This window comes from Oncorhynchus mykiss, chromosome 3 (assembly GCF_057628025.1).
Source record: "Oncorhynchus mykiss isolate SJ-2025 chromosome 3, ASM5762802v1, whole genome shotgun sequence".
NCBI classification, from domain to species: Eukaryota; Metazoa; Chordata; class Actinopteri; order Salmoniformes; family Salmonidae; genus Oncorhynchus; species Oncorhynchus mykiss.
The window spans coordinates 11,717,959-11,733,089 of record NC_143024.1 but is presented as its reverse complement, the minus strand read 5'-3'; the positions used below and the strand labels follow the sequence as shown (position 1 = coordinate 11,733,089).

Genomic DNA, 15,131 nt, shown 5'->3' with positions numbered 1-15,131 from the left:
CACTCTCTCTCTCTCCCCCTCCCTCCCTCCCTCCCTCCCTCCCTCCCTCCCTCCCTCCCTCTCTCTCCCCCTCCCTCCCTCCCTCCCCCTCCCTCCCTCCCTCTCTCTCCCTCCCTCCCTCACTCCCTCCCTCCCTCCCTCCCTCCCTCTCTCTCCCCCTCCCTCCCTCCCTCCCCCTCCCTCCCTCCCTCTCTCTCCCTCCCTCCCTCCCTCACTCCCTCCCTCCCTCCCTCTCTCTCTCTCTCTCTCTCCCTCCCTCTCTCTCTCTCTCTCTCTCCCTCCCTCCCTCCCTCTCTCTCTCTCTCTCCCTCCCTCCCTCCCTCTCTCCCTCCCTGCCTCCCTCTCTCTCTCCCTCCCTGCCTCCCTCTCTCTCTCTCTCCCTGCCTCCCTCTCCCTCCCTCCCTCCCTCCCTCCCTCTCTCTCTCTCTCTCTCCCTCCCTCGCTCCCTCTCTCTCTCCCTCCCTGCCTCTCTCTCTCTCTCTCTCTCTCTCTCTCCCTCCCTCCCTCTCTCCCTCCCTCCCTCCCTCTCTCTCTCTCTCTCTCTCTCCCTCCCTCTCTCTCTCCCTCTCTCTCTCTCTCTCTCTCTCTCAATACACATAAAAAAAATACAAAAAGTGTGGGACTCCTTCAAAAAAATAATCAAGGTTAGCTGTCAACTTGAATATTTACGAATCATAAAATTCAAGATGCTTCCTCCCTCTCAGCCAATAGCAAGTGGAGGATAATTACTATGGCATGTTAAACTAGTTGTCCATCCCTAAACCACAGCACCTTTAACACCAAATGTGAAACTCACATGAAAAGTAATGGTGAAGAGACAGAGTCATGCCAAGGCTGGTCAGCTGGTGTGGAATTGTTTAGCTCTAGAATGAGTAGTTATTATGCTTTGGGTTCTGACTGAGACCACAAATTCTGTTTTCTTGGACACAATATGATATATTATTATATTCAAATTGGCTTAATTAGGCTAATTTATGTTTCCAGGTCCCGTAGACAATTATTCAATAGATGATTTACATAACAATCGTAAAAAATGATGATAAGGAAAACCACAAGTACAGTAAACAGGTCGGGCTGTAATTCAGCCACTGATGGCCTCTAGCTGATGCATCTATTTATACAGTCTGTTGCGTTGGAATTTTGTCACAGTTCCAGCAGTTGGTTCGCTGTTGGCTACTTTGTTGAGGAAAAGGTTTTGATCGGGTCCCAGGTCATTCTCAATGAAAGAAGCAGGGGCTTCCACAGGACATTCAAAACATCTGGACAATCTAACATAGAATGATCTTAGTTCGATTTGCTTGATTTTTAGGAGATCACAACAGAATAGAAAGACTTCAATCGGCTACAGTGTAGCTACAGCAGCAGGCTTCGGGTCTATGGGATGTTATTAGGGCGTTATAGCAGGGCAACGCTGCAGAAAACTTTCTTAAAGAGACAGTATCGAGAGCAAGTCTAAACGGGGTGCTTGAGACGTCCCAACTCTGAGGTCACCACATTGAAGTTGAAATGTAAAACGGTTAAGGTAAGGGTTAGGTAAGGGGTATGTTTAGGGTTAAGGTAAGGGGTATGTTTAGGGTTACGGTAACGATTGGGTTAGGCAGTGTTTCCCAAACTCTGTCCCCGGGAGCCCAAGGGGTGCACGTTTTGGTATTTGCCCTAACACTACACAATAAATTCAAATGATCAACACTTGTTATTTGAAATGGCTTGTGTAGTGGTAGGGCAAAAAAACAAAACGTGCACCCCTTGGGGTCCCGGGGACCGAGTTTACCCTGGGTTAGGATAGGGACGTCCCATGGATCCCTTATAGTAGTAACCCTGCCGCGGAGCGAGGTGGGTTAGTGAGCCTGCATTATTACGCCACTCAGTCACTTTCATCCCGGGGAGAAAAAAACAGATTTTATTTTAAATTACACAGCGAAGATGAACTTCGTTTTCACTGTTTTAAAGCTTGAAAAACTTCCCGGGAAAACTCAACAAAAGTCCACTTTCAGTCCAGTTTCAGCCGGTGTTGAAAGTGTGCGTATGCCCTAATTACACAATCACAGAAGAGTCCAGTCCAGAAGACTGAGAAAATAAAAACTCAACATTGTCTTTATATCCATCAAGTTAGCTGGGAAAAGTCGGTGCCTCGAGGGACAGAGTGTGAGACGCTCCCTAAATAATCATGTCACACCAAAATAAAAGACGACGTTCTTCAAATGGGCCACAGGCACAAACAATATATAATAAAGACAGATCAGAATGTTGAATAAGTGTAACTGTGTTTTTACCTGCTGTTTTCTCCTTTATTGTTGGAAGGCGGTGGATGCAGAACAGTTTGGTTATCCTCCATATCCACCACACATTTTGTATGCAGTTCCGTTTCTGCAGAGTTCAGAGCAAATGTGTCTCTGTCTTGTTGAGAAAGTTTCCATACATTTCTAATCCAAGTAGCTAGCTAGTTAGCCTAATCATGTATCTACTTAAACTACATCTGACTGACACTTGGCAAGTTGGATTTATTTGCCCTTATTTAAGATTAGAGGTAGCTAGCTAACGTGACACATATAAGCAGCCTGTCATTTGGCTAGAAGACTTGGTTGCTAACTTTCTATCTGCAGCAAAAAAAAAATCTATTTGGGATAAAAGGCTAAAGAAGGGGTACTAAAAACGAGTTAGCACGTATTAAATACAACTGTAACGTTTGCTGAATTCGGGTTCTTTTTCAGTTACGGTAACTTACCTCTCCGGTTCATGGGTCGGACTCTGACTGCAACTTTTACCTTGGTATCCGACATTTTCATCCACTTTCCTCCCAGCCTGGACTACCATCAATGTGTTAGCTAGCAAGCTATGGCTATCCGTCTGGCTCTCCCCGTCCCCGAAAAGACCAGTCCACTTTCAGCCGGTGTTGAACGTGTGCCTATGCCCTAATAACACAATCCCAAAAGAGTCCAGTCCAGAAGACAGAGAAAATAAAAACTGAACATTGTCTTTATATCCATCAAGTTATCGTCCTATGCAGATCCAGCACTGTGCTCCAGTCCCAGACAGCATCACAACCGCCATCTTCAAGTGGGAGCAGTTCACACGATTGTCTCTCTCTCTGGCTGCTGGAAATCATGCGGTGCCTTAAGGCTATGCAACAACAAAAAGGATTTCTCATAACACGAACCGAACTGCCCAATATTGGGAAACCCAGCATGGGGGATCGGGAAGTCGGAAACGGTATCAGTGCACGCGCTTATGGGGTTCCAAAATATTGTGAAATGTCAAATGCAGACTGTGTAAAATGTGTAAGAGGAAGAAGAAGAGGAGGAAATACTAGCCCTCCTCATCAGTGGCCTGAAAGTGACTAAACTTTTACTGATGCCCATCAAATTTGCTTTCTGTTTGGGGCCTTTTTTATGTCCGGGAATGGACCGGATAGCCTAGCCTACTTAGTCGATACACCAGGAGTATAATCATTAGTCCAACACGTTTTGCAAAGGAAACGGTTTACTCCCAAAAAAGGTTTTACAATGAAAACGAGAGTTTCAATGGGACAAATGCAGGTTGCGTTCCGTTTGGATCCGTTTGGATCGTAGTGAATACACCCTATGAAACAGAACATGTGCAAATTACCTCCAAAAGTGTTCAAACAAATAGACTTCATTAAAAATAAATGAAATAAATTAACCTTATGGCAAAAGGTCTCCCTTGTAAAATAGATCTTCTGACCTCAATGGGACTTCCTGGATAAATAAAGATGAATACAATTAAATGTATTGTCTAATTAGCACCAGGCTGTCAGTTAAAACATAACCAGAGATGAGCAATGTTCCTAAAATATGTAATGACATAGGTGCAGTCACTGTAATCACAGTACAGTTTTACAATTAGTAGGCCTAGTTTATTTGTATATCTCAGAAGTAATTATCCACCTGTCATTACCATGTCATTATCCACCTGTCATTACCATGTCATTATCCACCTGTCATGACCATGTTATTATCCACCTGTCATTACCATGTCATTATCCACTTGTCATTACCATGTCATTATCCACCTGTCATGACCATGTCATTACCCACCTGTCAAGACCATGTCATTACCCACCTGTCGTTACCATGTCATTATCCACCTGTCATGACCATGTCATTATCCACCTGTCATTACCATGTCATTACCCACCTGTCGTTACCATTTCATTATCCACCTGTCATGACCGTGTCATTATCCACCTGTCATTACCATGTCATTATCCACCTGTCATTATCATGGTATTATCCACATGTAGTTACCATGCCATTATCCACCTGTCATTACCATGTCTTTATCCACCTGTCATTATCATGTTATTATCCACATGTCATTACCATGTCATTATCCACCTGTCATTATCATGTTATTATCCACCTGTCATGACCATGTCATTATCCACCTGTCATGACCATGTTATTATCCACCTATCATTACCATGTCATTATCCACCTATCATTACCATGTCATTATCCACCTGTCATTACCATGTCATTATTCACCTGTCATTACCATGTCATTATCCACCTGTCATTACCATGTTATTACAAAGTATTAAGGACAGGTGAAAATGGGAGGAGAGCCCAAACACCCCATGTTATTAATGCTCTTCATTTCATTCTTTCCAACAGCGTTCGAAAAGAAAAACATGCTCAAAAAAAAATCCTCTTAAAACATTTGTATAATTTTAATCTGGATTTTATTGTGTTACATCACAACAGGTGGAATCACCAGTCATTATGCATTTTGTTTATATTTTTTTTCACAATACAAGTCAGCCAGACAGCTAACTCTTCCTACATCATTTTTGGACTAGAATAGCATCCGAGTGAACTGAATACATCTTCACTGCATGGTCTCCACTGTCTAAAACAATCAGCGTGTTCTGTGCTGTGGCGACCAGCCCCACCGGGCGAACCAAGTCTCCACTGACCAGAGGGGTTAGGACCGGGCCGTTCTGGAGCTTTCCCAAACTCCAAATCAACCCACGCTGGGAGTCTATCACGATCACATCCCCGTCCCTGTCAAAGGCCACGGCAGACATGCAGGGCCACACGGAGGCCCCCAGGCTCAGAGTAAAGCTGTCTATCTGAGAGAGCATGTTAAAGTCTTTGTTGAATATTGTCAGTCTGGTAGGCCGGGGGCCATTTGGAGGTTGTGTGGTGGTGAGCCCCAGTGTCTCCACCAGGGCGATGTTCCCCGTCACCCGACAGCAGGCCACTGCCTTGGGCCGCTGGAGGTCGGTTATGACCGCTCGGTTCATCAGAGTCACGCCACGGGCAAAGTCCACCACGACCTGGGAGAGCGTGCCGGCCTGGATGTCAGTGACCAAGATATGTCCACAGCTGTCCACGTCCACCCCCCAGGGCATCTGGAAGGAGTCCCACACCGCCAGAACATAACTCCCCCTGGAGGTGAACACTTTCACTGCACCGTCACCGGCATCCGTCACAACCACATACCCGCTGGGAGTCACCGCCACATCCACCGGGTGACACACCTCCCCGTGGCCGCGACCCCTCCGCCCGAACCCGTGCAGCCGCCTGCCCTGAGGCCCGAATACCACCACCCTCCTTTCTCCATCGTGCACCACCACCAAGGTCCCAGAGGACCCGAACACGGCCACCCCCGTGGGGTTGATCAGGGACCCCCAGCCCCCGAAGGCTGAGCGAAGCCGCAGAGCTCCAGAGCCCAGACCTCCGACCCAGCCGCTGCCTCCTCTGACCCGATGAGGGACCGGTGACCTGGGGGAGCGGGAGAGCAGAAGATCCTGGAGGTCTGTCAGCGCCTGGCAGTGGGAGGTGCTGTCAACGTCACACAGCTGCCGGCAGAAAGGGCACTCAAGCTTCTCGAGGACGGGGTGGGAGAGCGCCCGGACACATTCCAGACAGAGTACATGGCCGCAAGACAGGTTCTGAGGCCGGCGTTCCTTCTGCCGTGGGTTATACTTCTCGAAGCAGACTTTACACTCCAGTAGGTTGACGTGGATCTCTCTCAGGAGGATCCCCTCTGTTCTCAGTGAGGAAGGAGGAACAGGAACATCAGCCATGATAGTGTAGATATCCTCTCTTTTACTTTACCCGATGGCTGTCACAGTGTCAGCTCTGCTGCAGTCTCTTAACCCGACGACAGTCACAGTGTCAGCTCTGCTGCAGTCTCTTAACCCGACGACAGTCACAGTGTCAGCTCTGCTGCAGTCTCTTTACCCAACAGCAGTCACAGTGTCAGCTCTGCTGCAGTCTCTTAACCCAACGGCAGTCACAGTGTCAGCTCTGCTGCAGTCTCTTTACCCAACGACAGTCACAGTGTCAGCTCTGTTGCAGTCTCTTAAACCGACGACAGTCGCAGTGTCAGCTCTGCTGCAGTCTCTTTACCCAACGACAGTCACAGTGTCAGCTCTGCTGCAGTCTCTTAACCCAACGGCAGTCACAGAGTCAGCTCTGCTGCAGTCTCTTTCCCCAACAGCAGTCACAGTGTCAGCTCTGCTGCAGTCTCTTAACCCAACGACAGTCACAGTGTCAGCTCTGCTGCAGTCTCTTTACCCAACGACAGTCACAGTGTCAGCTCTGCTGCAGTCTCTTTACCCAACGACAGTCACAGTGTCAGCTCTGCTGCAGTCTCTTTCCCCAACAGCAGTCACAGTGTCAGCTCTGCTGCAGTCTCTTAACCCAACAGCAGTCACAGTGTCAGCTCTGCTGCAGTCTCTTTACCCAACGACAGTCACAGTGTCAGCTCTGCTGCAGTCTCTTTACCCAACGACAGTCACAGTGTCAGCTCTGCTGCAGTCTGCTACGGCTGGAAAGTATTTTTGAGGAAACACGGAGGAAATATGTTGAAAGTCAGAGAGGGAAAGAGAGAGGAGGAAAGAGACGGAGAGGAAAACACAACACGGGTGACATTTTGAAAGTCTGAGAGCACTGGCCTCCTGTAGGCTTAGGCTGTCATGTGACTTTGACACAGTGGGCAGGCTCACTGAGGCCCTCTGCTGCCCTCTAGTGGAAAGAGGTGTCACACAGGTCTGAGGAACAATTCAGGGACTTCTGGAATCTCTGAGCCATGCAGTAAAACAATTAACACTAGTCTGGATGGTAATGGGTCACTTCTGAAAGGACTTCTGTTTGTCAGAATAGACACAAGTACGCAGTGATTTAGGGGCCCTCTGCTAGTTACTCCACATTACTCTGTGTGACTTCAAAACCATCATCCTGTCATTTCTAGTCTATGGTCAAAGTCATCGCTTTAACTTCTTCCTGACTTGGCAGCAGCATCAATTAACAGTTTGTTGAAATCCATCTCTTTATAGGTCAGAACATGGAGGCTATTTCTGTCTGTTCCCTGGCGTGCCGAACGAGTGAAATCTGATCCCTCTGGCTGCTTCTCAAACGGCACCCTACTCCCTATATAGTGCACTACCTCTGACCGGCACCCAATGGGCCCTGATCAAAAGTGGTGCACCGAATAGGGCCTAGGGTGCCATTTGGGACAGGTTGGTTGAGTGGTGAGGAAGGACAGCTCCAGGCTCCAGAGCAGGCCCACTTCCCTCAGAGAGCAGACCCCCCTCCAGAGGTCAATCCAGGGAATTACACATCTTCTACTGGACTAATCTCAGCAACCCAAAAACAAATCTCACTTGAGTGCTGGCCAAGCATCTTCATCTCCACAAGACTACGGTTTTGTCGACCCAATTGGACAGTGGCAAGCAAGTTCCAATAAACACCTGGAGTTGGACAAGCTATTAACTGTAGTGCTTTATACTTAGTGATTAGGCCTGTATGCAGATACTGTACCCTGGATAACTAAAATACAGCTTTGGTGTTTGGAGGAACCCAAAGTAGGGTCCCAAATGTGTTGTAGAATTATTGTGTAAATAGCTCAATATTTTGGAATCAACATGTGTACTGGAACCGGGAAGCATTCCACGATACATCATGTGCATATTATAATCATTCAGCTCTATCAACCTTTTCAACTATGAACCCTTGAATCACAAGGGGAGTTACAGAGAATGGATAAGAACACATAACGAAGGCCTTTGTACAAAGGCTATAGGTTTTAACCTCAACACAGTACAAGGTATTTCTAATGAGACATACACACAGTCTACAAGACAATTGAAGAGGAAATACTAAACATTTTTAATAAAGTTTTATTAATTCAGAGTGAAAAAAACAAACAAAAACACAAGTCTCCTTTTCGAGAGGGATTGTTTTGGCAAAATGGCATCTTCATTCCAGAAACAATACGCCATATTCTATACAGCCAGGGAGTCTGGTCCATGCTACCTGGGGATGAGTGTCAGTGTCTGATTTTGACATAAAGAAATATTTGTGTTGAGATGATGGCTATGGTTGAATACTTCTAAAAATGCACCCTTCTATCCTCCCTTCCATCCTCCCTTCCATCCTCCCTCAAAATATTCACTTATCTGACAACTGGATGGGTGATAATAGCTCAGAGTGACATCGCTAAACTCCATTCGTCAAACCACATTTCTCAGGAATTATACGCAATTTTGTATACAAAAAAAAGTAGCTTAGAAAGAGACAGTTATGTCAGAACAGCGTTTACTCCAAGGGGGAGGAAGGATGGATGCATTCTCAGAGTATTACCCAGGCCCAGTGACTGACAAACCTTTACTTGAGCAATAAAGGCCCGGGGGGGTGTGGTATAAGGCCAATATACCACGGCTAAGGGCTGGTCTTAGGCACAACGCAACACGGCCCTTAGCCATGGTATATTGGCCATATACCACAAACCCCCTGAGGTGCCTTATTGCTATTATAAACTGGTTACCAACATAATTAGAGCAGTAAAAATAAATGTTTTGTCATACCCGTGGTATATGGTCTGATATACCTCGGCTGTCAGCCAATCAGCATTCAGAGCTCGAACCACCCAGTATATAATCAATAGAAGACTGGAATAAAGACTCAAGGAGAAATGTAGAAGGCTGAATACAAACTGCAAAAAAGTGTTAAAAAGAACAAAACTACATTACATACATACATACATACATACATACATACATACATACATACATACATACATACATACATACATACATACATACATACATACATACATACATACATACATACATACATACATACATACATACATACATACATACATACATACATACATACATACATACATACATACATACATACATACATACATACATACATACATACATACATACATACATACAGGCACAAGGGCATTGAATTAAAAATGTTCACAGCAACACTGAAAAAAGACATGGTGTGAATACTGGCTTACTGATGTGGTGCGACACTGACGCAAAGACCATGTTGTCACTACTACTGTAGTAAATCTGTAGCCTCCCCCAGGCCCTCCCGAGACACTCCATTTCCAACACTTAGCCATGCAAAATGCCATGAAGGGGAGAACATCCACATCGTAGGAAAACAAAGCTACCTGCCTGCACAGACAGACCAAGCTCCAACTATGAACGACTGGCCTCGTCGTTTACTGGAAAAACACAGCAGCCCAGATGTGAAGGGAGAGGAAGGCTGCATCCTAAATGGCAACAAAATCCCTTTGTAGTGCACTACTTTAGAACCAGGGCCCATAGGACTCTGGTCAAAAGGTAGTGCACTATAGAGGGAATAGGGTGCCATTTGGGACGTCACATAATAAATCACACAAAGGTCATGATGATGATTTCACAAAACAAAACATTACAGTAAATGTACAGCATCTCCAAAACAGCGTAAGTCAACGGTTTATATGGAGCTGGTGGAGCGCAAAGACAATTCTCTGACCCAGGAGGTCAAACACAACAATCACATACGTCCGTCCTTACATGCCAAAGCAGCTTTGCATTAAAATCCTGGTGCCATATGTACCAAGCATCTCTACTCTGACAGTAGAGTGCTGATCTAGGATCAGTTTGAGTATTGTAGAGCATAATGAGTACGATTACATTGGGACCTGATCCTAGATCAGCCCTCCTACTCAGAAGTTTGATACATATGGCCTCTGTTCACATTCCTCTCTTTGTTCAAGTCATAAAAACAAACCAAAAATGGTGAACACTTGTAAATATGAACCAACTGATGATGAAGAGTTGGAGCAGAGAATAACAGCCTTCCTCTACAGTAGTCAACACGAGAGTCCAACTTCTGTCATATTTACACAGCTATATCATCTCTGCTGCCCAAATGGCACCCTATTGTCTTCTTAGTGCAGTACATTGGATTGGGGTCTGGTCAATCTTAGTGCACTATATAGAGAATAGGGCCCCATTTACATACAGTAGTCTGATGGAGGTGTGGGGGGGGGGGGGGGGGGGGCTATGTCATAAACCCTCACATGTCCATAATAGTGTGAATAACGGAAGCCATATTGTTCAGGGAGGAATCCTAACCAGTCTAACTGGCAGTAGAGGCATAATCCGGATTTGACTTCTACAGGAAACCAAAAGTAAGGCATGTGATATCAGAAATGTCTAAATGTGATCGTCAATCTAAAATAGTCATAATTATAAATACAGTTTATACAGGTTTTATACACATTTTGATATAGCCTCTATAATATATGTAAACAGACTATAAAATGTCAAAATTGTTGTTGTTGTTTTCTTGGAAAACTGAGTACCACTATGATACAATAATCAATAGCTAACTTATTGCATTTACAACTAGGCGAAGTCCAACCAGCCAATGAATGGGATTGTTGGAATGGAATGTTGGCATATTGACAGTTAATTGGACAAATGACTAGAATCGTTCCTCTAAAAGCTGTCCGGTTAGCTAGCTAACAAACACACACTGTAGACAAATTCCCCCAATTCATTATTTTACACAATATCTTATCACAGCACTGGCTAACCATGGTTGAGCAACTCCCTGACCAAAATGGCCGACAGCCTGTATACCATCATAAGAAGGTTCATATCCATTCTAGTATTCTAATTCTATGGGCTGAAGCACATGAAAGATATATGGTACAGGATAAACGTAGCTCTCCAATCACAGTAGTTTATCAACTCCTGTACAATGGAACATGCATTCTTCGGTTCTGACTGAGGAGAAGCAATATTGCCGCCACACACACATGCTTACGTAGACACACACAAACTGATCAGCCGTAAGGTAGGTAGGAGCTCTGACCGTGTGAACCACCAGTAGGTATCTGTGTGGTTCTCTGATCTATAGGCCACCCCCCCCCCCCCCCCTCTCCATCTACAACCCTGCATGGACATGGTGTCTGTCTATCCTGTCCACTGACCATGCCCCTAACCTGGGCCCACTCTCCCCTCTTATGGATGGGTGCTTCTCCGTACGTTAAAATGCACAGGGAAAGTGTTGTCTATCCTTTCTTTCTCTTCCATCTCTCCCAACATGCACCTCTTCCTCTGTGGTCCGGGTTTCTGACAGGAGAAGAAGGCGGGACTCCACCCTGGGTGGCAGGGCTAGCATTACTTCTTCCCCAGCCCATTGGTGGATTTGTTCTTCCCTGAGCTCCGCCCACGCTGCCTGGTGGGAGGAGCCTCACCCTCAGAATGCAGTTCTCCTGCAAAGTTTAAGTTTAGGATTAGGTTCAGGTTTATTATAACATATTGGTACATATCTAGAAAACACATCAAATGTGATGTCATACAATATAAAACAGTAAAAAGATATGGTGTGCATCCTAAATGGCACCCTATTGCCTATACAGTGCACTAATTTTGACCAGAGCCCTATGGGTAGTGTGCATTGTAGAGGATGCCATTTGAGACACAACCAAGATGTCTAAATATACAGACAGTGCACCATCAAAGTCATACACAACAAATAGACATAGCCAAAGAACAGAGTGAGAGAGGGAAAGATTCTCATTGTTTTAATGTTCATATTGTGTCTGTGTTGAACAATTCGCAAAGACATCTCTAATGGACGACACATTTTGATGGTTGAACATAGTTGAAAGTAGGTGTGTTTCCATTGGATAAGAGGCAAGTTCCCCAATCAAACCACTAGAGGTCAGACCACTACCTAACAATATTTACAGTAAACTCTCCCAGTCAACCACTAGAGGTCAGACCACTACCTGACTATATTTACAGTAAACCCTCCCAGTCAACCACTAGGTCAGACCACTACCTAACTGTATTTAGAGAAAACCCTCCCAGTCAACCACTAGGTCAGACCACTACCTAACTGTATTTACAGTAAACTCTCCCAGTCAACCACTAGAGGTCAGACCACTGCCTAGCTATATTTACAGTAAACTCTCCCAGTCTCAGATTGGATGAAACTCAAGTTACCCAACAATGGGAGGCATAAATAACTAAAAATGGCATATTACATACGAAACCCATTAATAATGACCTGCATGTGTTTAACCCTAGCAGATGAATAGAGACACCATAGTTACCTTGTTCTGTTTAACCCCTAGAGGATGAATAGAGACACCATAGTTACCTTGTTCTGTTTAACCCTAGAGGATGAATAGAGACACCATAGTTACCTTGTTCTGTTTAACCCTAGAGGATGAATAGAGACACCATAGTTACCTTGTTCTGTTTAACCCTAGAGGATGAATAGAGACACCATAGTTACCTTGTTCTGTTTAACCCTAGAGGATGAATAGAGACCATAGTTACCTTGTTCTGTTTAACCCCTAGAGGATGAATAGAGACACCATAGTTACCTTGTTCTGTTTACCCCTAGAGGATGAATAGAGACAATAGTTACCTCTCCCTTGTTCTGTTTAACCCTAGAGGATGAATAGAGACCATAGTTACCTTGTTCTGTTTAACCCTAGAGGATGAATAGAGACACCATAGTTACCTTTCCCTTGTTCTGACACAAAGTCCTCATTGTAGTTGCTGTCCTCACATTCAGAGTAGCTCTGTAAAACACAGGAGGGGTCAGAACAGACATGTCACTGACATAGGGCTGAGAGAACGCTACACAGCCAACAGCCAGCTGATCCAGCCACAGGCAGGAGTCCTAAATGGCATCCTCCCCCCCCCCTATACTGTATAGTGCACTAGAGTCCTGGTGAAAAGTAGTGCACTAGGCTATATAGGGAGTAGGGTGCAATTTGGGACAAAGTCATTGGCGTGAATACAAGGTTAATGATCTACAGGTGAAAAGCTGTGACATCCTGTCATGTTCTTTATAGATGAACCACAAGGTCAGATGAACCACAAGGTCATATTCCCTGAAGACTAAACTACACAGTGAGTCAGCTAGTTTATGTTGGAACTCTAAAAACACAGGTGTGGAAACTGCCATTCACAGCACGGTAAACATGAGGGTTAAACAACATTCTACACAAATCATGGTTTCTGTAGAAAAGCTTTCCAGCTGGCTATGAGTACTTCTCAGAGAACTCTCTCAAACCCTCACTCAGAGAACTCTCTCAAACCCTCACTCAGAGAACTCTCAAACCTTCACTCAGAGAACTCTCAAACCTTCACTCTGGCCCTGGGACTTTAGGCGGCAGCAAACTTGGCTAGGCAAACTGAACGAGTGAGCTCGCATACTCCCTTAAAAAGACCTTCGCTTGAAAAACAGCAATACTACCGTTTGTCCATGTTGAGATGCTGTAGCCAGATGCTTCAAAATAGTCTGAATTAATCTAAGATAACTCAAGAAATCTGTAATTAATTTAGAAGTTTTTGCAGTGACCATAGTCGCTCAATTAAGCAAACTAAATTAGACGCACAAATATCAACCCCCCCACAAAAAATAAAATGCTAACCTCCCCTGTTATTGTAATGGTGAGAGGTTAGCATGTCTTGGGGGTATGATATAAAATGCTAACCTCCCCTGTTATTGTAATGGTGAGAGGTTAGCATGTCTTGGGGGTATGATATAAAATACTAACCTCCCCTGTTATTGTAATGGTGAGAGGTTAGCATGTCTTGGGGGTATGATATAAAATGCTAACCTCCCCTGTTATTGTAATGGTGAGAGGTTAGCATGTCTTGGGGGTATGATATAAAATGCTAACCTCCCCTGTTATTGTAATGGTGAGAGGTTAGCATGTCTTGGGGGTATGATATTTTTGCGTCCGACTTTCTCACTCATCATTATTTCGACCCGTTCAAGATTATCCGTAATCATGGTAGCATCCACATTAATTGCCCCAAAATTGCCCTTGCTAGAAGAATGTGTTTCAGACATAAGGAAGTGGATGGCTGCAAACTTTCTACTTTTAAACTCGGACAAAACAGAGATGCTTGTTCTAGGTCCCAAGAAACAAAGAGATCTTCTGTTGAATCTGACAATTAATCTTAATGGTTGTACAGTCGTCTCAAATAAAACTGTGAAGGACCTCGGCGTTACTCTGGACCCTGATCTCTCTTTTGAAGAACATATCAAGACCATTTCAAGGACAGCTTTTTTCCATCTACGTAACATTGCAAAAATCAGGAACTTTCTGTCCAAAAATGATGCAGAAAAATTAATCCATGCTTTTGTCACTTCCAGGTTAGACTACTGCAATGCTCTACTTTCCGGCTACCCGGATAAAGCACTAAATAAACTTCAGTTAGTGCTAAATACGGCTGCTAGAATCCTGACTAGAACCAAAAAATTTGATCATATTACTCCAGTGCTAGCCTCTCTACACTGGCTTCCTGTCAAAGCAAGGGCTGATTTCAAGGTTTTACTGCTAACCTACAAAGCATTACATGGGCTTGCTCCTATCTATCTCTCTGATTTGGTCCTGCCGTACATACCTACACGTACGCTACGGTCACAAGACGCAGGCCTCCTAATTGTCCCTAGAATTTTTAAGCAAACAGCTGGAGGCAGGGCTTTCTCCTATAGAGCTCCATTTTTATGGAACGGTCTGCCTACCCATGTCAGAGACGCAAACTCGGTCTCAACCTTTAAGTCTCTACTGAAGACTCATCTCTTCAGTGGGTCATATGATTGAGTGTAGTCTGGCCCAGGAGTGGGAGGGTGAACGGAAAGGCTCTGGAGCAACGAACCACCCTTGCTGTCTCTGCCTGGCCGGTTCCCCTCTTTCCACTGGGATTCTCTGCCTCTAACCCTATTACAGGGGCTGAGTCACTGGCTTTACTGGGGCTCTCTCATGCCGTCCCTGGAGGAGGTGCGTCACCTGAGTGGGTTGAGTCACTGATGTGGTCATCCTGTCTG

General features: G+C 45.0%; 3 protein-coding genes across 13 annotated transcripts in view; all 3 read right to left on the bottom strand.

Moving 5' to 3' along the window:
* LOC149984356 (kinesin-like protein KIF13A) overlaps positions 1 to 3,339 on the bottom strand; it is a 170,347-nt gene extending 167,008 nt beyond the window's left edge. For all 3 annotated transcript variants that reach the window (XM_090220756.1, XM_090220758.1, XM_090220765.1), the window contains exons 1-2: positions 2,726 to 3,339; positions 2,274 to 2,367 (exon numbers count right to left, since the gene is read on the bottom strand). In XM_090220756.1, the coding sequence (XP_090076882.1) occupies positions 2,274 to 2,367; positions 2,726 to 2,786 (155 nt within the window). In that variant the 5' untranslated portion in view covers positions 2,787 to 3,339. The remainder of the gene's footprint in view (positions 1 to 2,273; positions 2,368 to 2,725) is intronic.
* A 1,347-nt stretch (positions 3,340 to 4,686) lies between these two features.
* LOC149984355 (E3 ubiquitin-protein ligase NHLRC1-like) lies at positions 4,687 to 6,250 on the bottom strand. Its single transcript, XM_090220798.1, has one exon. It carries the CDS (start codon positions 6,050 to 6,052, stop codon positions 4,805 to 4,807), a length of 1,248 nt encoding a protein of 415 aa, XP_090076924.1. The 5' UTR covers positions 6,053 to 6,250; the 3' UTR covers positions 4,687 to 4,804.
* Positions 6,251 to 8,133: 1,883 nt separating this feature from the next.
* LOC149984354 (phosphatidylserine synthase 1) overlaps positions 8,134 to 15,131 on the bottom strand; it is a 31,417-nt gene continuing 24,419 nt past the window's right edge. For 2 of the 9 annotated variants that reach the window (XR_016491969.1, XR_016491976.1), the window contains 3 exons: positions 12,807 to 12,867; positions 9,134 to 11,544; positions 8,134 to 8,992 (listed from right to left, as the gene is read on the bottom strand). Coding sequence is in view for 3 of the 9 variants with exons in the window: in XM_090220766.1 (XP_090076892.1) it covers positions 11,450 to 11,544; positions 12,807 to 12,867 (156 nt within the window). In the remaining 6 variants the exon portion in view is untranslated. Of the gene's footprint in view, positions 11,545 to 12,549; positions 12,733 to 12,806; positions 12,868 to 15,131 lie in introns of those variants that run through there. The other 7 variants (XR_016491971.1, XR_016491972.1, XR_016491974.1 and 4 more) reach the window with 7 other exon arrangements.